General features: G+C 44.6%; 1 protein-coding gene across 2 annotated transcripts in view; it reads left to right on the top strand.

The window, feature by feature from the left end:
- Positions 1–1,748: 1,748 nt before the first annotated feature.
- The window catches only part of NETO2 (neuropilin and tolloid like 2), a 44,260-nt gene continuing 19,283 nt past the window's right edge, over positions 1,749–26,725 (top strand). For both annotated transcript variants that reach the window (XM_024199712.3, XM_024199713.3), the window contains exons 1-4: positions 1,749–1,868; positions 19,914–19,970; positions 21,897–22,037; positions 24,512–24,760. In XM_024199712.3, the coding sequence (XP_024055480.2) occupies positions 1,835–1,868; positions 19,914–19,970; positions 21,897–22,037; positions 24,512–24,760 (481 nt within the window). In that variant the 5' untranslated portion in view covers positions 1,749–1,834. The remainder of the gene's footprint in view (positions 1,869–19,913; positions 19,971–21,896; positions 22,038–24,511; positions 24,761–26,725) is intronic.

A 26,725-nucleotide genomic window follows, 5' to 3' on the forward strand; every position in this document is an offset into this window, starting at 1 on the left:
ACGGGAGAATATGATATGCTCATAAAAACAAAAGAAAACTTGCAGTAACTAGCAACTATTCTGAGGCAAGGTTCTCCACATATCTGTGACCTGATAGAGTCCTGTTATTCCACTACTTGGGGATCCTGACCAAATGGTTGTCGAGCACACCAAACAGTGGGGTACTTTTGGAACGAAGGCAAACGTCCACTATGAACTAGGCGGAGACACCCCAATTCATTTCACTTGTGACATTTGAAGAAGAAGAAAAAAAGACTCAATGAATTTACATGTGCCGCCCAGCTGCTCACCTGAGAAAGCACTTGCGCGCATATGAAGAGTACTTCCAGCCTGTTACTAATCTAACCCTTCACAGCTGTGCCCATCCTCCGAGCTGTGTGTGTGGCTGGAGGGGAGACACGCTACGTGCCATTGCATGTCTCCATCATTTGTTTACAAATGCTCAGCCCTCCACGCCTGAAATGGACAAACGCGTTCAGTGCGATCACTAAACAAAGCAGAGTTTGTGGACACCGGTCAGGTCTCTCTGCTGGCCAGGATTTGATTCTACGACTCGCGGTTTCCCCGCTCAGCTGAGAGCCCTAATCATTTCCCTGCTTCCATGAAAGTGCCTTCCAGCGCACTGCATCCCTTGTCGTCTGAGGAGACGGAGATTCTTCTCCCCTTCCCTGGCCCGCTGGGATGGGTCACCCGAGAGAGGGCGAGGCAGCCAGCCAAGCGCGCCTTTTTATTAACTCCGTGTAAAGTAATAGCTCTAGTTTAGCTGTCACTCCCCGCCAGGCAGCAGCGTGCGCTGGGCTCTTCTCGGCCCCGACGCTGCAGGCAGCACAATGGAGCGGGGCGAGCAGCCGAGCCCGCCACACGCTGCCTCCCCTAACAGCTGACGCGGCTTTTCTGCAGCTACCGGGCTTCGGGGAGCGGCTCCTGCTCCACCCTGAGCGGACACCGCACTTGGCTTCGCGGGGACCCCAGCCAGCGGGTGGGGAGGAAAGCGGGCTCCCGCCTCACCCCGGGCTCCCCGGCGGCGGGGACCGGCCTGACCCAGCAGGCACAGCACGTTCTCCTCTCCCCGTGTGTTTAAGGCACGGCACGGCCCGCTGCCGGGCTCCCCACGGCCCTCCTCAGGGGAGGGGAAATCCCTGGGAGCCGGGCAGGCTACCGGCACCTGTGCGCGCCACGGGGCTGGGGCGGGCCCGCAGGGAGTCTCCCCTCGCCGTCCTCTTAGCGCTTCATTCCCGCCCCTCGCACCCGCTGCCTGCCTCTCGCTTGCCCTGCGCGGGGCGCCCCCTGCCCGGGCGGGCTCTGAGGGGAGCGGCCCCCCTAGCGAGGCTGCGGGGGGGGGGGGGCCCATGGGTAAAAGGGGCCCATTCCGGCAAACCCCCCCCCCCCCCCATCCATCTTAAATGAGCTTCAGTGAGCGGCAGCCGAGCTGGGAGCCGCCGAGCTGCTGCGGGCTGCCGGCCGGCCCCGGGGGGAGCAGCGCGCCCCGGCCGGTACCCCGTGCGACTGGCGCGGCACCCCCCTCACGCCCCCCGCTAGATGGGACTGAGCGCGGCGGGAGCGAAGGCTCCAGGCGCGGAGGGGTTTGGCTGAGCTCGCTCCTAGCGGGGCGGCTCCCCTGAGCCCGGGTCACCGGGCATGGCCAGGGGGGAGACCTGAACCCGCACGGGCAGCTCCCCCGCCGGACGGCAGCGGGGGCCGGCGCTGCGCTCAGGCGCCCCCGGCTCTGCGCGGACCTGGCTATGCCTCGCCTCTGACTCGCTGCCGCCCCGGCGCTCGGTCCTGGGCCAGGAGCGGCAGGGACGTGCCGCTCCCGCTCTGCGCGGGAGGGAAGATGGCCCTGGACAAACTCTGCTCGGTGCTGGAAGGTAGGAGCCCCGCGGCGGCCGCGCCCTCTCCCTGGGCCTGGGGGCTGCGCAGCTCCTCGCCCCTTCTGGGCGGCTGCTCCAGAGCAAGATCCTGCTCCAGGCGCGGGTTGGTGCCCGGGCGTTTGGTTATCCCCTGTCCAGCTATCTGTTCTCTGGGCGGGGGAACTAGCTGGGCTGAGGCTTCGTCCTGAGCCCCGGTGGGCGGAGAGCTGAGCGCGCAGGGCACCCCCAGCCCAGTGGCTATTGCTCCTGGTGGGTGTCCGGCCCGGGGCCGGAGGGGAACACCAGAGCCTGGCTTTTCAGGGTGCTGAGTGCCTGCAGTTCCGGCTGAAGCTGGGGGCAGCTGTGGGTGCTCAGCAGCTCTGAAAATCGGACCCCACGGTCTGAGCTTGGACGCCCCAAAGGAGTGCCCACTTCTGAATATGTGGCTATATGAGAACAGGATAGGGAGTGGGAGGCAAGGGACCGTCTCTGGACACATCCAGAAGCCCTGCCAGATGCTGGCTGCCTGTATTTTGGTGGGTGTGGGGATGACCAGAAGGAGGGTTATGGTATCGGTGGCTACTGAAATGCACAGTATGGCTCTGAGGAAAATCAAGAACTCCATATTCCTCCTTTTCCCATTAAACTACTCCTGCTGCTCTGCTAACACTCCAACACACTGCACGGCTCTGGTCAGGTATTTATCATTCTTCTTAGGCAGAGCAAGATCTGGTTTTAGCAAAATAACACACACACAATCAATAGAGAGTGTCATAAACTACCCAGTCCTGTCTGCCTCCTGATCCACCTTTGTTTTGGCTTTCTTTTCACTTGTACTCCTCCATGTTCAGAGGTAAAGGTTTAAGACCAGGCTCCTTATCTGAGCATCTCATTGTCTGTGATAACATGACTTATATACCTCAGCAGTGGGGAGGAAGGTTTATTTCATATGAAGCCAGACCTGACAGTTAACTTTGCCTCTCAGATAATTTGCAGCATTCTGTATCTTTTGTAGCAATAGCTGATTTGAACCATCAGGGAGCCTTTGATTCTTTGTTTAAATGATAGAACATTCTGTTAGGAAATTCTGTTTAGGAATGTTTGCTTGCTTGAAACAGGATAAAACACAAAGGCAGATACTGCAGGTGGAAAGCAGTATCTCTTGTGTAGTGATGATCTATGATATGAAAGTTGCAAAGAAGTCTATTTTAAACCCAAAATGAGTCCATATCACATGCAGTCCATTTTCTTACACTACAGAGTTGTTTTGGCAAACTAAATTTAAATTATTTCTCATTTACTTCCCTCTACATCTAGGTAAATATTTATTGCAAATATGTTTTGTCCTTAATGTAATGTATTTTCTTTAATGATTACATTAACATTCTTCTGCTGTTGCTAGACAGCAAAGGCAGCTAAGGCATGTTCAATCTAAAATCTTTGACTTTTTTTATTCTCTCTGAAAGACAGCTATATTCATAAAATACTGTTGGCATAAACGCTTCTTGAATTATACTCCCCAAGTGCAATTAATCCTGCATGTGTAGAGTAGGTGCGCTTACTGTGTATGTGTGGGTGTAAACTGTCTCCTAAGAAATGTCTGTGTCTACGATCTTCTATAAACACTACAGAGTCTCCAGTAGACTGTGTTATAAGATTTTCTTAAGACCTTTTTCAGGTTCTTTTGTGAGTTTTTATTTGGTGTCTGTGACTTGAATATGCTCAGTTAAAATATATAAACTGCATAAAGAGTTGAAATGTTAGTGAGCGCTTAATTCTAAATACACCATTCATCCCTGACTCCAGAAATAGCCTCTGATTCCATCATGTGCTGTCTTCTGTCCTATCCAGAAGAAAGTTTTCTATAGCCAGATTATTATATCTAAAAAATGAGGTTCCTATAAACAGGCACATAGTTTTAATTTTAAAAGTGAACTATTATGAGCACTTTTAAAATTAATCTTTAATATTTTAAGTTGCATGTTGTAAGGGATTTTAGAAGCTTGCAAGATACTTACTTGCATTGGTGAGAGTACTGGGCTATCATGCTATCTTGTTTGTTTGGTTTTGTTTTGTTTGTTTCAAGAGAACTTCCTGTTGAAATTGAGGGAGAACTTCCTGCTTTGAACATATATTAATTACTAGTATCTTCCATCAGGTCTTAGTGTATTGCTGTGGCAAATCAGTCTCTCTAACATTTCAGAACATTTTGTATTTTGGGTTGCAAATGTGAGGGGAGAATCAGGGCCATCATTCAGTTTGTAGTTTTTATCATCTTCTGATTGCTCAGAGCTACTGTATGGACTTCCTTCACTCACAGTAATGCAGACTGTAACTTAAATCAACCCTCAAATCTGATTTTAATGCACAATACTTACACACAATACTGAGTAAAATATTTGAAGATTATTCTTATGTATATTGGGGCAGCTGGTATTAATTTGCTCCCACCTTGCTCCACCAAGTGATAGCCAATATTTATTGGAAGAAATGGTGGAGCAGGACAGTGCTAAGGTTTTGACCACTGCAGGCTTTGCTGAAGTGGAACTCAGCCAATGCTGACCTGTTTTCTTAGTGATGCACGTTACTTCTGTGTGAGCAACCAGACTCCAATTCCCAATGGGATTTTTATCTGAGAACCTATATACTTCACTAGCCTGAGAAAGTGACATGCTTTCCGCTCCCCCTATCTCAATGAGATCTTCAAATGCTCTGCTCTAGCCATTTTGATTGACATGCGGTATGTGGAACATAGCTGGTCAAGTGCAGGAAACTCTAAAATAGCATATTACAACTCTTTTGAATTTCTCAGGAGGGAGACGTAGGCCTCTTTTTATAATTAAAGTCATGATTCCTTCATCCTTTAGAACCTGTAACTAAATAGATCTATCTTTAGTTTTAGTGCATTATCTTATTTTCTCTGAAATGTAGCAGATAAAGGGTGGTTTTGTTTCCTTGTCCAGCCCATGCATCTCTCCCCACCCCACACACACACTCTCTCTCTCTCTCTCTCTGCAGACAAAACCCTCAAATAAAAAAAACCCTTGAAAGTCAGCATTCCCAGTTTTCCAGAGAAGCACAGTATTTAACTTCCATCTCTGGCAGGTTGCAAGAGCATGGACCTTAAAATCACATAAGTGTGATTAATGTTGCCATTCTTCCTAGCCCATCATTTGCATTATGGCATAATTTTTAGTACCTAATTATTCATAATCAGAGATTAATGCTTTATTTCACTTTAAGGCTGGTAATCCCACCTTGCTGTTTTCAGATTCAAAAGGTGCTACAGTGAGCCAATAATGCTGAAGTTAAGTAGAGAAAATATTTAAAAATAGAGAGGCTGTTATTTGTCCAATTATAAACCAAAGTAAGAACTACAAGGGCCCAATGAAGTTAAATGAAGGAAATTTCAGAATGAGGGCAGTCAAGAAGCTACAAAAACTTTATTTTTAACTTAAAAAATGGGAACTACATATGATCTCAGCAGCAATACTTAAAAATGCCGAGGACCAAGCAGTTCCCTTTGAGTTCAGCAGGAGGTTTCACATGTGAATGAATTACAGGATTGGGCTGCAAAAGCAGCTTTATTTGTGCCTGCATGTGCTTGGTGGTAATCATTTTGCACTCTTGTTATTAATGCATTTACAAGCTTAAAAGCATATGAAGGGTATTGCTCTCTCTTAAAGTAGTTTAACTTAATCAAAGGTTTGTTTGATTTACTAATTTCCCTAAAACTGCACAGGCACTTTTTAAAAATCTTATAGCAAAACTGTTGAACATTTTTATATTTATAGAAATTCAGTGTGTGACTTGGTTGCACAATTGTAGTCTTCTTAGCATATGCACAACGTGCCTCAGGTGGCACGTGACCAGGATTCATAACTGAATTTGGTCCACTGTTGGGATTATTCGCTTCCAACCTGGGCCAGGTTGGAACTGCCTGGGAGTGCGACATGAACACTGATCCATGCCCCCACAATTGTAATGAGAACAGAGAAAGATCTAGTATTGATGCTAAGGGAGATTTTGAAATATATAATCAAAATCATCACTTAACTAATGAAAAAGCCATGATTTTCTATTTCTCTTTTCCCCAATTTATTTTATGGAAAGAGACTTTACAGAAGGATTAAAAAATGCAGCTTCTCATTCCATCTGTCTGATATTCACCTATCACAATTGCATGGCTCAGTGCAGTGGAAGATAGTGCTTTTCTGGGAGTAGTTACTACTGAAAACTGTATAATTGTTTCTGAAATTGCAAAAATCTTATTTACAGAATAATCTAATGTAAGGAAATAACCATACCCTGAATTGCATGTGTCATCTTGGAACAAAATATGCTCTTTTTATATATGGTGCCCTAAATACTATGGGGATGGGAGCCTTATAAATGAGCTTGCTGCTGCTCTGCATGGAGGAGTGCAACTTCCCACCAATTTGCTCCTCTCTAAGCATCTGCAGAATTAGATAGAATACCATGTAAGTGGCCTGTCTCAATGTATTACCAGCAACTATTCATATCCTAACATCTGAAGACTAGCTTAATTGGAACTGGTAAAATAAATAAAAATTAAAAATGAAAATTTAAACAAAAAAAGCAACTATATTTCCCCATTTATTTGACTATTTATATGTTCCACTCCATTTCCTGGTTCTTACAGGACAGACCCTGTATTAAGTGTCCCTGCTCTGATATGTGGCAGAGAGGGGCTACCAATGTTTTAATAAGTGCCCATCACAAAAATTCCCTCCTTTGTCTATGATAAAACCCAGGAACCAGGACCAGTGCCTGCTCATGGAGAGCAGGAGTTAGAGACTGGGAAAAATCATTCGTTTTTCCGTTTAGCCAAACTTGTGTTCTCAAACAAGGTGTGAGGCAACAGCACTTGCCAAACAAATGTATTCATGTGGACTTTGCTGGAAGTGTGTTGTTCCCCTCCTGAAAAATATACTGACTAAATTGATAGTAAAGAAAAAGTCTGAAGATACAAATAGGGAACAGAAAGATGTCTTCCGCCAAGCCACTGTTAGTCTTTAAATACCTGTCATTTGGCTCAATCTGCTCTATTCCTGCTTTATATGGTAAATCAAACACGCTCTTCAGAATTATTTTTAGGAATCCCAGGAATAAGTCCTTTCTAGCAATAGCCAGAGAGCAGGTAAACTCTGTCAACAGCAAGGAAACCATCCCAACATCCCTTTAATTTGATGACAGAATTTTAACAAGTAATTTTCTGGGGGTCCCTTGCCAGCACATCATGTACATTCAGCCTTCCCAGCAGCCCACTGCCACAGGCAGCTTAAAGAAACAATGAACAAAAATGCATTCGCAAAGGAAAGCCCATGTTTGGAAGCTGAATGTTTTTCGCCTTCCAACAGAGGATATGCTTGTAGATGTACCCAGGGATGTGTCAAGGGTAAACAGGACCTGGATTGACTGAAACAACAAGGCACCCTACAGTTGCTTGTGTATTTCTGGGGGAGGAGGGAGTAAGAAATTTTGCTGGCCCTCTTCAGTAAAACTGAAGGTGACCATTAGAAATGTGGATTAGCCTATCCATTCAGGCACGGCTTGATCTGCCACTGGTTTTGAGTAAAGGAGGTTGGGAGAACTATTTATGCCCTGAAACCAGTTAACTTGCTTTCAGTGAGCTCCCACTTGCCTCTATAGCAGTCTTCAGAGGAATTGTCCTGAAAACAGCTGGAGTGACATGTAACTGCAACGTGTGTACAAAACTCTGGGTGCATTCAAACATCCCACTGGCATGCCTTATTCTTGCCAAAGTTGGCATTTTGGAAAGGTGTTAGTAGCTTTCTAAGCCGATGAAGCTCACTTTTGATATACAGCTTTTGTAGTGCAAAATAAAATTAAAAAAAAGGTCTGACAACTTGATTAGCATGCTCTAGGCCAGGGGTGGGCCATAACTTTCACAGGGGGGCCACGCCACGAATTTTGGTAAGTCGTCATGGGCCACACATGGCTGCTATATTAATGGAGGGATGTGGGATCTGGGAGGGAGTTTGGTGCAGGGGGTTGGGGTGCAGGAGGGGGTGCGAGCTTTAGGCTCTGGCCTGGAGGCGCTTACAACAGGCGGTTCCTGGCCGGCAATGCAACAGGGCTCAGGCAGGCAGGCTGCCTGCATGCTAGGGCCCCACGCCGCTCCTGGCAGTGGTTGCTGCTGGCACAGCTCGGCACACCCCTTAGGGGGGAGAGGGGCAGTGGGTCTCTGTGCACTGCCAGCCCCCGCAAGCACCGCCCCCGCAGCTCCCATTGGCTGGTTTCCGGCCAATGGGAGCTGTGAGGAGGGTGCTGGGGGTGGGGGCAGCGCGCAGAGTTACCTCCTCCTGCCAGGGGCACGCAGAGACATGCCAACAGCAGCCAGCCACCTCCAGGAGCAGCATGGAGCCACGCCAGGCAGGCAGCCTGCCTGAGTGCCCCACTGCACTGTGGGACTTTTAGCGGCCTGGAGATCGCGAGGGGGCAGTCAAAGAGCCTGCTGGGCCGGACAGAAATGATAGATGGGCCGGATCCAGCCTGCAGGCTGTATTTTGCCCACCCCAGCTCTAGGCAGAGGTGACTGACAAACCAGCAAAGACTTATCTTCTCCTGGTTCACACCTGCTCAACTACTACCATATTCTGTCATTCCTCTGCCACTTAGAGCTGTGCACCATAGAAAACCAATATAAACCACTAGAGCTACTTACTCATGAGGTAAACTCTAGCCACCAGCTCTTGACACTTACTCATTCAACAGCCTGCAATACTCTGTGAGACCACAAGAAAATGGGGAAACTGCGCATTATGTAAACCACAAGAATCAATATAATCATGAGGCGGTAGAACTGATAACCTGCTGTGATTTTCATCACGACCAGTAGATTTGAGAGCCTGATTAAACAGCAACAGTGGTGGTTCAACATTCCTTTGATCCATTAACAAATATCTCTGAATGCCAGTAATAGACAGCAATGGAGTGGGAATTCTTACTGACCCAGATGTTACCACTTGTCCATTTCATGAGCTAGACACAGCCTGAAGCAGGCCATTTGTGTGCAGACCAACTTTCTGAAAGGAAAAGAGATGACCCCCTGTTTAGGATATCTGTTCATCAAACTCCACAGTGTGTCTGTTTACCTTCCCCTGGACTCTTGTCTGTTTGGACTGTACGCTCTGCAGGGTAGGGACTGTTTTACTGGGTATCTGTACAGTGCATAGCACCAGGGGATGGATGGTGGTTAGGGCTTCTAGGAGCTACTATGAGGAGAAGGGATAGAGTACAGCAAATGTCCCCACTACGTTAACAGCTAAAATTAATGTTGGATGTAGATAGACAAATCAATGGATGTGTGTGCTATGGTAGCCCTCTTAGCAGTTCCAGCGTGCTAGGATTAATGTTAGTTTCACAGAACAAATTAGCTAGATTTATGCATATACAAAAGGATTTGCTCCCAAATGGGGAGAAGTGGTTTCCATTAGGATCAAGCATGTGCTATTTTTTGCTGTATCTGTCAGAGAGTAACAGACCTCCTGGCAAGGCTCTCTGTAACATCTATGACCTGTGTGTCACCAATTATTGTGTCTGGGCTATATGTATATCTGGTACTTCCTGCCACAGAAGGTCTAGCATGGAGATAACAGTGAACGCTTAAGTAGGCAGTGTCTGCATCACTCTTATCCCTAGGATCCTGACTACCACTATATATGTATAAAGAACAGGAGTACTTGTGGCACCTTAGAGACTAACAAATTTATTTGAGCATAAGCTTTCCTGGGTTTTAGCCCACGAAAGCTTTATGCTCAAATAAATTTGTTAGTCTCTATGGTGCCACAAGTACTCCTGTTATTTTTGCGGATACAGATTAACACGGCTGCTACTCTGAAACCTGTATATATGTATAATATTCTTTAAGTGACCAAGTGTTCCTTTTAAAAATAGAATTTTTCCATAGTGTTTCTCAGGTCTGCTCTCAAGATTGATATTCAGATTTCCCTGCATGTGCAGATCCCCCATTGACATCATTGATGTAAGATTCTGTTCTCAGAGCCACATGGCAGATTCTTATCTCTGCTCTTTGCTGGCTCTGTATGTGCAGATCCCCAGAGCACACAGAAAGAGCAGAGGTGAGATATGCTATGCAGCAGATGGAAGTGCGGAACTGTGCCTGTAGAATCAGGAGGATGTTTCTCGCCAGATAGGTACAGGCATATGTCAAATCAAGTGCCCAATGCACTCGTATCTCTTTAAGCATAGCACTTCGGTACTCAGTTTGTTCTTGCAATCTATTTTAGAGCAAAACTGAGTTACTTACAAGCATCTGGCCTCTTTGTATAATAAAAATAAAAATGACTTGAACTCTCTGTACTTCAATAAAGAAAGGAGTATTTTATTGTTCATCTCTTACACATTCTCTAAAATGATTCAACAAAGTGCCAAAAAAGAAGCCATTCCCCCACCCCCTAACAATGCATTTTTTAAATTGTTTCAGATGAATATTTTGATAACACAACACAGGCCTATAACACAACACGGGCCTGTTAAAAAACTGAGTAGTAATAATGAATAAAAATGTATATCATAATGCCTTCTCTGCTGAAGAATCCCAAAGCTATGGTGGCTAAATTATTCCATGCAAAGTCAGGGGGGAGAGAAAAAAAGAAAAAGTAGTGATGCTAGGAAAACAAAATAAAAGCTCACAGCCCTTTTTTAAATTTGTGCAATCTATTACTTTGGTAATAGTATGATTCCTGCTGTAGAATGAGCAGGCACTATGGCCTTTCACCACCAGGGAACTGAGATTTGGAGCAAATGCCAGATCCATGCACAATGGAAGTGCCTTTGCAGTCATCTCTTCCCCACTGGAAGTGTGGCTGGCTCAGTAGCGATACTGCCATTGGTTCCCCAGCAGCCTCGTTTGGGTTTTACACATCATGGAACAGAACTGATGCTGTTTCAAAGTAGCATTAACTTTCCTGATCTTAACCCTACAAACTTTAGTCAGTAATCAGGGAAGCATGCCCTAAAGCAGCTGCCTCCCATCCCCTAGTTTCTTCTAATAAGTCTCCCGCAACCAACCTTGACCCTCTTTGTGTTTTTTAAAAAAAAAAAATCCTTGATTTGTACAAATGTGGTCTTGAATTAGTGTGGCATGAGACTAATCATATGCACTAGCCCCATATACCCAGTATTTGTAGACAGTTAGTCCCTTGCAGAGTGTGCACCAGTGTGGAATTTGGGATTATATACTATAACAAATTCATTTTGCACTCCCACTGAAATGCAGCTCTTTCTGGTGCACAGCAACTCTATGTAATAGGTTAAAAAAGGAAGCAAAGAATACTACTATGTCGTATTATAAAAGCAGGGCACTTTAGTCAGATACAGTGTAATGACTTAATTCTGTTATCTTTGATAAATTGGAATTTAACTCCCTTGTTTTTGGAAGATGCCGTGAGACCTTTAATGCAAGTAGTCAGGACCTCTTTAGATCTTCTCCAAATGGTGGCTCTGAGCCCTAAATGCCATACTGGGAGACTAGTTCAGCACTACCTACCGTGCCAATGCCCCTTCCAGCAGCAGCTTGGATTTTCTCTAGTGGAACTCCCGCCCCACCCCCCACCCCCATCCATGTACTGATTGGCACAGTCTTGATTAGCATTTGAGGTCTGACAAGCCTGTCAGAAGATGGAGAGGCTTTGGAACATATAATTCCTATGTTATCAGAAAAACACATAAACGGTGCACAAAATATGGCTTCCTGGAGGTGACATTGCAAACCATGGAGGGTTGAAATAGGTCCTGGATGATTTTGTTCTTTCAACTCTTGTGCACCCATTGACTCACCCCACTTCCAGCCAGACAGCTATCCTTCATAGCTTCTCCACCTCTGTGGTAGCCATACCATAAAACAGGGGTTCTCAATGTTTTTCTTTGAAGCCCCTCCAACATGCTATAAAAACTCCAGAGCACAGTGGAGGGAGGTTGGGGGGCTTGGGGCTTCTGTCCTGCAGGTTAGGGGGCGGCGCTAGGGGCTTCTGCCTTGGGCCTCAGCCAGTCTAACACTGACCCTGCTTTGCAGACTCCCTGAAACCAGCTCGCGGACCCCCAGTTGAGAACTGCTGCCTGAGATAACTGGGTCTTCACAGCTGCTGATATGGTCCCATCTCTGAGGCTCTTTCTCCCTTATCATATTATTACCAGAGGTAGGAGGAACAGTGAAAGGATGCCTTGTAAACATCTGCAAGGACTGAGAGTCCCTGATATTAGGAGATGAAAGGAATAGGGGTAAAGAGGAAGGAAGTAAGAAAGAAGGAGGGATAAGGAATTAATTGAATGGGTTCCGGGAGGCATGGGGGACAACCAAAAATTGTAACTCAGAGAGGGGGCTCAGCTCAAAGTTTGAAAACCGCTGGTCTAACCCACTTTTCTGCTGTAATTGCCTCCTTATCTGCTACTTATTCATGCTGTTCTGCAGGATATGTGCCCTGTTCTCTTACACGCACATGCACACAGAGCTGTCAACTATTTATAGAATCAGCATGAGCTGTAGTGAAAACCAATCAGATTTTTTAAATCCTCCAGGAGGTTTGTTTCTGTAACAGCACCCTTTAAAGAAGGGAAATTGCTGGATAGTGGCACTGAAATATAGAGCCTGGTTTTGTCTTCATTCAGAATGCAAGTGAGGCACTGAGCAACTACCACTGAAATAAACATTGACACCCACTGATTCTTTTTTAAAGGCTGGAGGAAAGGCATATAATAAGTGACAGCCATAGTAGATATCTGTACCTAAAAAGAGAGAAACTGGCTGTCTGAAATACTGAATTAAATTATGAAAAGTCTATATTTTTCTAATGATGTGTGATTCATTCAGTTTGAAAAAACTCTGTCCAATTTTTGCATTATAGGAAGCAGTACAAAGCTATAAAAACGGAGGTAAATTGATTTCTCTGAGATTGCTGCAAACTTATCCAGCAGAAGCTCAGACATGCTGCATCTTTTAGAGGAGACCATAAATTCAGTACCACAACATGGATACATTATTAACATGGAATTGTGGAACTAAATACAGAGATACAAGCCAAGTTCAGTTTAGCATTCTTGTTCCTAAAGACAATATAGGAGAGAACATATCAAAATCAAGATAATTTTATAGCAGTTATCAAGCTGCTTTGTAGAGAAAAATTGTAACAGATTAGAGTTCAAATATATGTCGGGAACAAAAATCTGAATTATCATTAGTCTCTCTGTAGAGCATTTACATGTTCTTGAGTTTCACAATTTAAAAAGATATCAAAAAAAGACCCAAGGAATATGAAAATAGAATGGAGTTTGTCCTGTACAAGAGATCATAAATATCATTAAATCAGCAACTTAGACTCTGAAAACTAAGATGTCAAAAATATAGCTTTTTTTGTGAGAGTTTAATTTTTTTTAAATAATTAACTAGTGGAAAAACTTGGCTCTGGGGACCAGTAATAGGCTCTAGACTCTTTCTTCCCTGTAATGCCTCTTCCAAGTCTAAGGCAGATGAGTTGTGATCAAGGGCTGTTACCATCTGTAACAGATGGGATACCGTCTGTTGGGAAATTATATTTGTTATAGATTTGTATTAATGAAAATATGGTATCACTGTACACATGGGGATTTGAAGGCTATGGACGAGTCTGTCCTGTTGTCTGAACTAATCCAGGGGAGGCAGAGATGCCTCTAGGAATGTTACCCTCGTTTGAAAGATTCATAAATCAATTGGGACACAAAAGGCTACACAGTAACGATCCAGCCCAGCAGGGGAGAAAACTGTTGTCTGTGAGGAAAGGCAGATACCTGTATATGTAAGTTATTATGGGAAGTGAAAGGAGATGGAGAGCAGAGATGCATATAACCCTGAATAAAGTCAAAACCTATAATCAGGCTTGGGGACAGATTACAGTGATGCCCAAGATAATGCACCTCTGCAAACATTATAGTGGTATCTGTGTGAATATGATCTAGGACCCTCTAGCTCACATGCCAATGCAAGCCCACCCCTGACCATGTCTAAGAGCTCAAAGCTTATAACTGGCAGCTGTGTAGAAAACAATGTGGGGGGAATCACAAAGGGGGAAAAGGCTGATTCAGTGCGAGTCACTGAGCTGCTGGTATGCTGACAGGAAGGTGGTGGGGAGAGCCTCATGAAAGATGACAGACTTCGGAGTAAATGCAATTCACTGTTCTTCAATGGCGAGATTATGCCTCGGCTGGCTGAGCTACTACACAGGGTTAGGACTGAGGCCTGGTCTGTGCTACAAAAGTAGTTTGACATAAGCTGCTTTGCGTCGACCTAGTTGTGCACATGTCTGTGCTTAAATTTGTCTCCCACTGATGTAAGTGCCCCATTACAGCGACACAGTAACACCACCTCTTCAAGCGGCATTGAGCCATGGTTGATGTACTGAGGTTGATGTAGCGCAAGGGTAGACTCTGCGTTACCTACTTTGACCCTAACAGTCCTCCAGCAGCTGTCCCACAGTGCTTGACTCAGACTGCTCTGGTCACAATTGTGAACTTTACTGCCGAGGGGTCATGGATACTGGAAGCCCTCCTCTCCCCCCTTTAAAACCCTGTGAATTTTTGAAATGCCTTTTCCAGATTGCCAAGCTTGTAGAGCACATCTTAGAAGCCCTCCATTGTTGCGCAAAACTGCCCAGCTGACCATGCCAGCTACATGCGCCAGAGGTGCTCTGGTCTGGAGTAGATATTAGATCTCCTGGGCCTGTGGGGAGAAGAGGCTGTGCCGGCACGGCTACGGGCCAGCCACAGAAATGTGGACATCTACGAGCAAATTGCATAGGGGATATGGGGAAGGATGCAACGCATGGAAGTGAAGGAACTGTGGCATGCATATCAGAAGGCCAGGGACACCAAGTAGATATGGTGCCGAGCTGCTGACTTGTCACTTTTTACAAAGATCTGCATGCCATATTCAGCGTGTGGATACCTGTGAGGAGCCTGAGTCACAAGCCCCTGCTGTGAACAGTGAGCACGAAGATGGGGGTGCATGAAACGGGGGTCCAAGTATGCTGCAAGCCAGGAGTCAGTCCCAGCAGTTGAGCCATGGGTGAGCCTGATGTAGGTAAGCATGTAAACGTATTTCCTGTTGCAATTATACTGATGGAACCCCCAACTTAACAGGACACAGCTATTGACTTTTCATTAATTTACTCATACTAGAAGAGGTAGCAGCACAACAGAGAGAGAGAGGCTTTTATCTGCTTCTCCATCCCCTCTACAGTTAGAGGGGAGAGCCATGCGGAGCTGTTTGTTTATGTACACAGGGATGTCTCTTGAATCCTCCTGAGAGATCTCGATGAAACTTTCATGGAGGTACTCTGCAATCCTCTCCCTTAGGCTTCTATGGATGGCTACCTTATTCTCTCTCCACAGTGGGATGCTTTCCCATGCCAGTTGGTGATAAGTTTGGCGGGCAACATTGCAGTAAACAGGCTAGCAATGTATGGACCCAAGTGCCTTCTGGAAGCCAGTAGTAGCTGTGCTCTCTGTGCCTTTTGTCACCCTCGAGTAAGATATCAGCTAAAATCTCTATCGCCTGTGGAAAATGGTGCCAGTATTCAGTACCATTGCCCTATAGTCATAGAAGTGTCGATGAACATGTCTTATTTAAAACTTTAGGGAGCAAGGGAATGAAGTTATAAATCTTAAGTTTTACTTTTTGTTGTGACTATACTGACTTCACATACCACAACCATGGCTCTCACAGATCTGTGTGTATGTATCTAAAATGGACATGAATGTTCCTTCACCACCTTCAGCTCTGTTCCATACATTTATTAAGTTTTTTTTTATGTATTTGCTTTTAACTTGCACAGAATATTTTTGCAATATTTTGTTACTCAATAAAATTCTGTTGTTTGGAAAATAATTAATCTTTATTCATTCCCAACATATGCTGCAGAATGCCTAGCAGTACTGAAAGCAGCCTCTGATTAATTATTATAGGATCCATAACAAATACAATCATAAATGTACATAATAAAAATTAATAGATGCCTTGATACTGTTATATTCATAGATATGCACCACGAACCACACAATTCCTAACAAGTCATCAAACCGCAGGGACAGGTAGAGCACAATACACCACAATGAATTACTGTAACTCACTGTTAAAGGGCTCTTTCAAAGCCTCCCCAACCAAATATAGCTCTTCTAGTAGCCCTTGTATCTGGCTGCTCAAACTCAGCAGACAGCCACTCCACCTCCACCCAGGTGGCACTTTTCCCCTTTGCGTCACAGATATTATGCAGGACACAGCAGGCAGCTAGAACCATTGGGATGTTTTTTTTTCACTGAGATTCAATCTTAAACAATGTAAGGATTTCTTCAGTTTGCTGAAAGTGCATTTAACTGTCATTCTGCATTTGCTGAGCCAGTAGTTAAATCTTTACTTGGTGCTGTCAGGGTGGCTGTGGTACTGCTTCGTGAGCCAGGGCACCGAGGGGTAGGCTGGCTCCCCCAGGTTTGCTATTAACATTTCAACATTGCCAATGGTAATCCACTGGTCGGGAAAGCGAGTCCCTGCTTGGTAGCTTTCTGAGCAGTCCTGTGTTCTTAAACATGTGAGCGTCATGCACCATCCCATACTGACCAATATTGATGCTGGTGAAGCATCCCTGGTGATCCACCAACGCTTGCATAACCATAGAAAAGTAGCCCTTCCTGTTGATGGCACTCTGTGGCAAGGTGGTGTGGTACCAAAATAAGGATATGAGTGCCATCTATTGCCCTATTGCAATTCAGGAACTCCACTGCAGCAAAGCCATCTACTCTGTCCTGCACGTTGCTGAGAATCTCAATCCTATGGATCAGGAGATGAATTCTGGCCCTGCACACTTGCATGACACTGACCCCCATGTGGATTTTCCAACTCCAAAACGATTTCCCACTGACTGGTAGCAATCCAGTGTTGCAAGTTTCAACAGTGGGATTTTCAGTCGCTTCTCCACTGTCACTCTCATTCTGATGTCCTTGTGCGGGAGGGCTGGAGTGAGCTTGGCACATGCATCCAGGAGTGTGGCTTTACACATCAGAAAGTTCAAAGCCTGTATTATGATGCAATCCCACCAGTCAATGCTTGCTTCTTGGGCCCAGAAGCAGCACTCTACCACCTGCTGTTGCTCCGGAAACACCACCGCCAACTTTGAATTGATTGGTTCTCCCTATGTCCCACAGCCATCTGTCTTCCATGCAATTGTCATGTTCCGCCCCGCCCCCCCAGTTCTGTTGTTCTTGCAGCTCTGCAAATACTAGAGGATCATGCATCTTGTGCTTGCAATGTTCGTGACATTAATGCAGAGCTGTGCAGGCTCTACGCTTCCATCATAGATGGCCGACAGCAAGCATGGTCATGCAGGTGTTTGGGATTTTTAAAAAAGAGGGAAAAATCATTGGATATAGATGACATTTTGGGATGGTGAAAGTTGCATGCTGGGAAACTGACCCCTTGCTCCCGGTCACCGTGTGACTCGTTTCTGCCCCACCATGCATTGCCAAAACTTCCCAAAAGAGACTGTGCTGAATGGTGCTGAATTGCATGCTTAGATATGTATCCATGCAGTGCACTGTTCATCGACACAAGCACTCCTGGTGAGTGCACACAGTGTTGATACGAGGAGTTAAGTATGCACATGCACAAGTGATATACTAACAGCAGCGATTTTAAGCTGATGTAACTTGTGGTGGCAAAAATTTCTAGTGTATGCATGCCCAAAGATTATTCTACTTTTTTTTTAAACATTTTAATTGGATGGCATAGTTTCCCCTCACTTTTTCTAATATGCTTGGTTTTACTTAAGGTTCTTGCGGCCTATGAATATGTTTCGGAATATTCCACTATGAGTTGTCCCAGGTGAGGTAAATGATCATTAAGCTCCAGACCGCCCCCCAACTCTGAGGCCAAAGCCCCATTCAGGCCTCAGTCAGAGGCCTGGATTAGAATCCTTTCTCCATAGGTGCTGTTGATGCTCATACTGCAACTCACATGATGCATGGGAAAAGCAATTTGAGGAGCAAAGGTGACCTCATCTGATAGTTGTATTTGTGGGAGGGGGCTATACAAATCGAGAACATCGAACAAGCCTATACTTGAAAAGGCTGATGGTGCAAGCATCTGCCACACTAGTAACACAACTTATTAGCATACATGAGTGCTTCGAGTGGCGCATAAAGGTTGCGAGCTCTAGCAATTGCACCCATCCAGAGTAAGATTCTGTACCACTGTATTGTGCATCATTACTGTAATGCTAGTTTAGACAGAAATGGCTGCCCTTATAGTGGCATAATTGCAATCAGTCCTCCAAACACAGTGACACAATGCTGCTCGAGTCCCTTCAGTTACCAGTCTGTGCAATTTCTTGTACATTGCTGATTACTTTCTTGGGAGCTACTGCTGTCTCTTAATTGTCCATACATGGAGTTTTCTGATGTACAAAGTGCAATGCTGAAATAGTAAGGTTCCTGTTTCAGAAACAAAAATGTCATGCAATGCAAAGACCATTTAATTTTACAAAATATCTCTTGTACATTAAAAACGTATACTGTTCCCATTTTCAAAAAGAAATTGGTAGGGCACTTCTCCAGAGGTGATTGCTGCTCCCATAAAGACCTGTTCAAGGACCTGTGGTATTAGTATCAGCAATGCAATAGTACTGCAGTGACTAGAGAGAGAAATGTATGTGGGCATGTTAAATAGGTTTATATAAACCAGGTCAGTAAGTGTGTATCTGAGGCACTGCTGCGAGTTACAATAATTCCTTGTAAAAGTACAATTCTGTAACACAATCAGGATGTACGATTTGATAGGCTTTGTCCAATTCCTAAAGGACTCGTCAGTCTGCCACTGCAACTGATACCCGTATTGGAAGTCTCAGCAAGAAGTGAGGTTTGAATGGACATAGAAACTAAGCTACCCTCTCGCTCCTAAAGGTGGTTCTCTAGCTTCGTAATGAGATACATTGGCAAAGCCACATGGAGAAGCCTAAACTACTGTTAGCTGGGCTGTAACTATTGTTATGAACTGTGTAAAACCTTGTTCAAACTGTGAATGAGCAAATGAGCACTTAATTTAAGATAATTGTAAGAGACAGGTAGGGGGCCACATCTGAAAAAAGGCCTATTAGGCTATGTGTACACATCAAAGAAAAACTGGGGCACTGAATCTTGGAGCCAGGGTCAATTGACTTGGGCTCATGAACTGCAGGGCTAAAAAAAGCAATGTAGACGTTCCCACTCAGACTGAAGCCTGGGCTCTGAAATCTGCTGAGGGTGATGGGTGTCTGAGCCCAAGCGCCAACCTGAGTGGGAATATCTACACGGCTGTGGGGCGCTAAAAACAGCAAAGCCCAATTCAATTGAGCTGGGCTCTGAGAGTTGGTGCTACAGGTTTTTCTTTGCAATGTAGACATGCCTTTAGAGTCTGCCCAGAAACTCACCCATAGCCACAGGGCATTGTGAATAGCGGGCGTGTGAAGGGGCAGGGTTTGAGAAAACACAAACTGAGAACAGAACAGAGATAGGCAAGAAGGCCAAGCAGTAGCCTGTATGCACAGTGACCCTGGGAAAGCTAGACAGCACTTTGGGTCTGATGTTGGCAACAGAGGCTTGGGGTTTGTGAGCTAAGAAACTGCTGCTTTTGTTCTTGATTCCTCCTGCATTCGGAGGAGCAGGATTTTTTTGCATTCCTTGTAAATAAGATTTTGTCAAAGAAAATACCAGATGCTTTCAATTTCTACTTCTATCTAGAACATACCTAGGGCCCTGAATGTTGAGTAGCTTCTTTGGGTCAAAAAGTCCTCTATCTTCAGGACTGTAAATCCAGCACTTTTCACAAGCACTAAGTATCCTAGGAATTAAAATAACTGATTTGCTTTTAATATACCGGTATGTGTATTTTGACTGGTGATTTGGATTCATTTAGGTGTTGCCTGAGTAAGGGCTGCAGAAAAAGACCTCTGGTTTCTGCTTCCATTATTGATGTCTTACCTGTTCTGTTTCTCTCACCAGTGTTGTTAATAACAATACTTGTAGTGGAAGGGATTGCTGTGGCACAGAAGACACAAGGTACAGTATTGACAAGATTTTCTTTAAAAGAAATTTGTTTTTTTTGTAATTTTAAATAAAGTAAGCTGGGTAGATATGGTAAATCAGAAATGCTTTCTTGTTAGGATATTTCACTTATACTAATAGTACTTTGTAAGATTTACTTCTGTTTTTATATATATATTTTTCCTTATTTATTGCATTTCATTTTGCCAAATTAATACAATTCTTATTGCAAATAAAAAATAGTTAACTGTAAATAACCAACTGTCTTTTTCATATCCAGATCAGTTCAGTCCTTATAGGTAGAACAAAACAGTGGAGAGCCCTCCATTTTCTGTGTGTGTCAGCAAGCCTTTCAAATTTTTTTAATATGCCAGCATTCCCCCAGAATGTTAGGAGACAGACCCCATTTGGGGATGGGGAAGAGCCAAATGGCTTAACAAGCCAGTTTCTCCCTTAGGTTGGAATAACCTGCATAGGAGAGAGAGAATTCCTTGACACTTGCAGAATTTCTTTTGACTTCTTCTGCAGATGAGACTAAGGGTCCCAACCCTCAGGCTCCAGAATTCTCCCAAGATTCTTGTGTATTTTGGAGGGACCCAGTAGAGACTGCTAGGAACTCCTTTCACCATGGAATCCCTCAAAAGCCCAGTTCTCCAGTGTATAAGGGAAAGTTGCATAAGTACATTATGGTTGCTTCCCCTGTGAGAATGGGAGAATCTAGCAGAAACCCAGTTGTCCTGCACTCCCCTTTCAAGCCTGCAGATCTTAAACTCCACCAAGGGATATCCACAGTGTTAAGATGGTAGAGAGGTGGCAGGGAAATCTGTGCCTGGAGGGCCCCCTCTGCATAGCTCCAGGGAGTGATCTGGTATGGTATCTTAATTTATCAAACCAATTAACCTCAGGGCAGGGATCATAGTTTTCTCTGTGTCTATACAGATCCCTGTTCCAGACTAAGGCCTCTCGACACTAGTGCAATATTACTTCTACTTGTAATTATTAATTTATTATTAACACTGCCATGTTTAGCAATAACTATTTTAAATATTGTAATGAACCACATACTATAAATGAAGGTCTTAATTCAAGTGAATGTGCTTGAGTGCATTCCTGAATCAGGCCAACAGCAGTAACGTGAACAGAGAAATCAAGTGTCCAGTCCTGCTAAGCCTTGCCCTTGAACTTCAATGGGTCAAACTTGCATATGAATGGGGAAGAAAACTGAGTGGTAATGTTGAGTGGTTTTTTTGTTGTTGTTGTTTTTGTTTTTTTCTGTAGCAGTTTAGTGCACTGTAAAGGGGTATAGCAGTATTGCATGCCACAATGACTGACTTGAAAAGAAGAACGTACTCAAGATTCTAACTCGCATCACAGGTTCCCTACTACTCCTCAGTAGTAACTATGCAGATTTGAATTTCCAAAATAGTGGGCAGGATATGTCATTATAGTTTAATGTGCTTTTTACAGAAATAAAATCCCTTTGCTAAATAGGGACAGCTGGCTAGTATGATAAGAGGATCTGCAGGTAGCACCAGCTGTCTCTTCCGTCTGACAGTTAGTGCCACACCCTAAGGCCTGGTCCACACTAACCCCCCACTTCGGACTAAGGTATGCAAATTCAGCTACGTTATTAACGTAGCTGAATTCGAAGTATCTTAGTCCGAACTTACCGCGGGTCCAGACACTGCAGGCAGGCTCCCCCGTCGATGCCGCGTACTCCTCTCGCTGAGCTGGAGTACCGGCGCCAACAGCAAGCACTTCCGGGATCGATTTATCGCGTCTAGACAAGACGCGATAAATTGATCCCAGAAGATCGATCGCTTACATCCGGACCAGGAAGTAAGTATAGACGTACCCTAAGATATACTGTTCCAAGTGGATGGTTTTTGTTGTTAAATTCTCTCTACTTGTAGTATACAAGTGTGATTTTTCTTTTTAAAGGTGGTCAGAATATTGGAGTGAACCACGTACCATCTACCCAGTGTGACAACTGGGTTCGGACAAGCAATGGAGGCCATTTTGCTTCACCAAACTATCCTAATTTGTACCCACCAAACCAGGAGTGTATCTACATTTTAGAAGGTACTAACGTCCTCTTTCTCCTTTGGTGTATTGTATTCTTACTGTTGACAGTGTAGGAAGTGGAACTGTTCTGCCATTCTGTTTATATTAAGTAAAGTCACTTGGGCGATATTGGTAATATATTGATTTGCTTTTGCAGATGTTAGGCTGAGTAAGGAGGGGACACGTTTGGGCTGCAAAACAGTAACTACAAATTCCTGGAATACTTAACATTTATGAATTAACACAAAAAACCCTTATTTAGTGACTGTTAGGGATATATCAGGTCCCACCCGAATCCTTGAAAGCATAGAAATAACAAGTTTAAAGAAGTCTTCAGCTTTCCTCACCACTGTCCCATCATTTACAGTACTAATGCACTCCAAAAGGGGGACACTGCCATCTCCACCACTTCAAAAAGATCGTATCTATCCCCATCTTCGTCCAACTCCGTGTCACACAGAACCTCAGAGATGACCTCATGCTCGCCTGTATCAGCAGGTAGACACGCATCTGACTGTCCTGTAGCCTGTTCATTTGCAAACGTAGGGTGCTTCAGCGTGGCTGAGCTCACCATTAAGGTTATGTGTGACGGGCAAAAAAATCCCATTAACTAAAAAAATTTACTGCAGTGAGAGTTTGCTGAGTAAGGACTGCAGGACTTTAGCCACACTGAACAGATTCCTCTCCTAGGGATTCATATAAAACCAGTTAAGTCCATAGAAGGACCCCCACACACCCTCACACTGACTTCACTAGAGGCCTGAGGACAATCTCACTGATGAAACTAAGTATTCAGGTGCCATTGCAAGTCTTCTTTACAATATCCTGTGGTGAGTTTTCAGTTTCAGTGGTGTCTTATCCGTGTATGCTTGCTATATAGTGTTTGGTTTTCTCTTGTATGCATTTATGGTCCTTTGTGTCTTATTTATGACTGAATATACTTTGAGGCAGATATTCTGCCATGCTCTGATCCCTTTGCCCTGTGCAGGCCATGTGGAATGTGCTGAGACTGGCCACAGACTCCTACCTGGAAATTTCCCTGGCATGAGGGAGCTGGTTCCTCTGCCTCCCTCCCTACAGCCCCCAGTGCAAGGATGTGGAGGGGGCATGGCCGAGTACAATGCCCTCTAGCAATTTCCAGATGGTATATAGTCCCTTAGGTGTCACTGCGAGCTGGTAGATGTTAGAGCAGCTCCATGCTTCTCTACTCCACAAGTCAAAGTCCAAAAGATTAATTTGGTACAGTGTATACCTGGTGTGACTTGAGGTGCCTAGGGTAGTTCACAATGAAAATGCCCAGGGCAGGCAGCAAAAAGGAGAGTAGATTCTCCCAAAATTGGTGAATCTAACTACAATGTTAACCACCAACCAGTCACACACTGTGCTCCTGATCCATCACGCTGGTTATCAAGAAGCTTTAATAAAAAAAAAAAAAGGAAATCACACAGCCCCCTTTATTGCATCCCAGTCTCTGGCTTCCAGCCAGCAAATCGGTCCAGTAAAGTGAGAAGTTATTTAAAACTCTACTTACTATACAGAATGTTCTTCAGATCCCCAAAGGACCAGCCACATTGCCAGGTCACTACTAGTTTGGATCTTATCCAAAATACCACGCTGCTAGCCAGTCCTTTACTATCTAAAACTAAACATTTATTATAAAAGAAAGGAAAGAGGAGAGTTGTTAAATGATGATGAAAGCAATCAGATACATACATATGACTTCATGCCTGATGAAGGGCCTGATTCAAAGTCCACTGAAGTCAGAGACTCCCATTGCCTCCAGTGGGGTTTAGATCAAGTTCCTGGGTGTCGAACTTTAGACACCCATGTTTGAATAATGAATGTGTATATGCATCCTGGTGTATATTGTAGGTGCTATTTAAACTCTCAGTTAAGATTCAGTTATGAAAAGCCTATTGAGAGTTACCTTCCACTCGTGTAGTTGAAGAGTTTGGAAAACAGTGAATTTGAAGAAATCTGGACTTCATTTTTAGAAACATTTGACTAATGAACACCAAGAACTCAGCCATCAGTCAAGACCTCCTTTTCCCCTCCCCCCAATCTTTTTCCCCTTTCTCTCCCTGCCTTGTCTGTGTTATCTCCCCATTAGTTCTAAAGTAATGACTGATTTGATTTTTGTAGCCTAATACTAAGGCTGTTACATATGCAAAAAACATTTTATGTTAGAGGTGGTAATTTTAAGCTTTTGGGGGGGGGGTAGAGGTCTTTGTGATGTTTGTATTAAAATAAATTAATAAAAACCTTACAGCTTACTGAAAAATGCAAAGGTTACCTGATTATGCAGAAGGCATTCTAATTATACAGGGTGTCAGAGTTACTGCAGTAAGCTTACTAGACTTCTTTTGAGAAGTGTCACATGCCTCTGATTTTTACACTTTTCGGGTTTTGTTGCTTCATTATTTCACTGCCTACTGTCAGTGTTTTACACATCTATTAATTTATACCATGTTGAAACTTTTATTGTGTTGTAGCTGCTCCACGCCAAAGAATTGAGTTGACCTTTGATGAACCTTATTACATAGAGCCCTCATTTGAATGTCGATTTGATCACCTTGAAGTTCGAGATGGGCCTTTTGGTTTTTCCCCTCTCATCGATCGTTACTGTGGTCTGAAAAGTCCTGCACTAATTAGATCAACAGGGAGGTTTATGTGGATAAAGTTTACTTCGGATGAGGAGCTAGAAGGAGAGGGATTTCAAGCAAAATACTCATTTATACCAGGTAAAGATACCTTATTAAAAAGCTTCTTACATTGTCTAGTTGTTGTTTTGCTCATACAGAATTTCAAACTAATATAAAGGTACAAATTCAAGATTTGAAAATATCATTTTGCAAACAGTTAGGGCTTAGTCCTGTGAGAGGCACAGTTCGTTCCCTCTACTCCCATGAACTCAGTTGCTGTGTCTATACTGGCAATTTGGAGCTGCATTTCATGATTGGTATAGTTGTGAGCAGGGTTAGATAACATGGTGGCTAAAAAATCTGAGCACTGTCAACCCTACAGCTTCTTCTGTTGCTAAAGCTGGGGAAACTAAACTGGTGGAAAATTACAGGCCCTAATTTTCAGAGTAAAGAGGTCAATGCTGAAGATTTTAGGGAATTCTCCCACAGTTGTTCTACAACAGCACAGCTCTATGGGTGCTGTAGTAGGAATGTTAGTGAAAACTAGCCACTGGCAATTTCCCCAACATATTATCTATGTTAGCGTGACATGATGTCAAAAATGTTAGCAGCCAGTCTACACTACCATTCCAACCTTTTTAGCACTGGTGCTAGAATAGCACTGAAGGAATGCGGAAGAATCCTCAGCATAGCCAGTCTGGGGGTGGAGGGTGCTCAACAACTCAGAGTGGTTGCACAGCACCTGACAGTTTTAGTCCTTTAGTCTGTGATGTGGACTACGCCTGTCTCGTGTCTTCTTTTTTAAAGAAATACTAAGTTGACTGAACTACTAATGTTTGAAAACTGGTTACTGAGAATATGTGGTAACTCTTTAAACATATTAAAATTGGCATCCATCAAATCACTATTGATTATTTCAGAGCTTCATAATAAGGACTGACACATTTTCATATTGACTCAAGAGTTATTAATATTTATTTGATCAAAAATCCGCATTTATAAGGATGCCTAAGTCGGTCCATTCGTCGTCCTTTCCAGAGCCGCCTTAATCTGTGAAGAACATATATGTATAATAGTGTAAATATGTATTTTTTTCCAAAGAGGGCAACATGCCTGAGGAAGGCATTAGTCTGTAGCCCTGTCTACACAAGCAATTGTAAATCATGGTAAGAACCTGGAAACAACAGAGCATAATTGCTGATTCACAGCTTGTATAGAGCCTATACTAACAACTCTAAGAATGGTAAGAGTTTTATTTACCACACAATCACTTTCCATACTAGCACAAAGCTAACCCAGTCTTGAGAACAGTCTCACAAACATAGTTTAAGAAACTGAACACGATAAAGAAATTTAAGATGGCTTAAAAGAGGGTAGCAAGGCTTGTATTTAAACTGGGTTGCTTTCTCCAATATGCATTGTATTAGTCAAAAGCTAGGCTTCTAAGCCAACATTTACATGGGGCGGGAATAGCAGGGAGGATATAGCATGGAAGGGCTGCCTCAGCAGCTGTAATGAGGCAGACAGACCATCTCTGAAGGTGCTAGGAGAAGCATGTTCCTACTTGTTGCCTCCTTTAATGTGTAGCCAGGGCCGGCACCAGCCCACCAAGCATGTGCTTGGGGCGGCACCGCGCTCCGGCCCAAGAGCGGGGCCGCGGCGGGCTCGCCGCCCTCCCCCCGGCGCTCTGGCCGTCGGGGAGAGCGGAGCCGCGGCGGGCTCGCCGCCCTCCCCCTGGCGCTCTGGCCGCCGGGGAGAGCGGGGCCCCGGCTGGGCTCGCCGCACTCCTCCCGGCGCTCCGGCCGGTCGGGGAGAGTGGGGCCCCGGCTGGGCTCGCCGCACTCCTCCCGGCGCTCCGGCCGGTTGGGGAGAGCGGGCCCGCAGCCAGGCTCGGCGCCCTCCCCTGCCACGCTCCCCATGGGGGGAGGGGGGGCGGCGGGAGGCTTTTTTGCCTGGGGCGGCAAAAAAGCCAGAGTCGGCCCTGTGTGTAGCATATATTCCCTCTGCAGGCATCAGACCAGTAGCTCAATCTGTGTGCAGTGGGCCATAGTCCCCTCCCCTTCC

Source organism: Terrapene carolina, unplaced genomic scaffold (assembly GCF_002925995.2).
Source record: "Terrapene carolina triunguis isolate 2854851 unplaced genomic scaffold, T_m_triunguis-2.0 Scaffold130, whole genome shotgun sequence".
In the NCBI taxonomy this organism is placed as follows: Eukaryota; Metazoa; Chordata; order Testudines; family Emydidae; genus Terrapene; species Terrapene triunguis.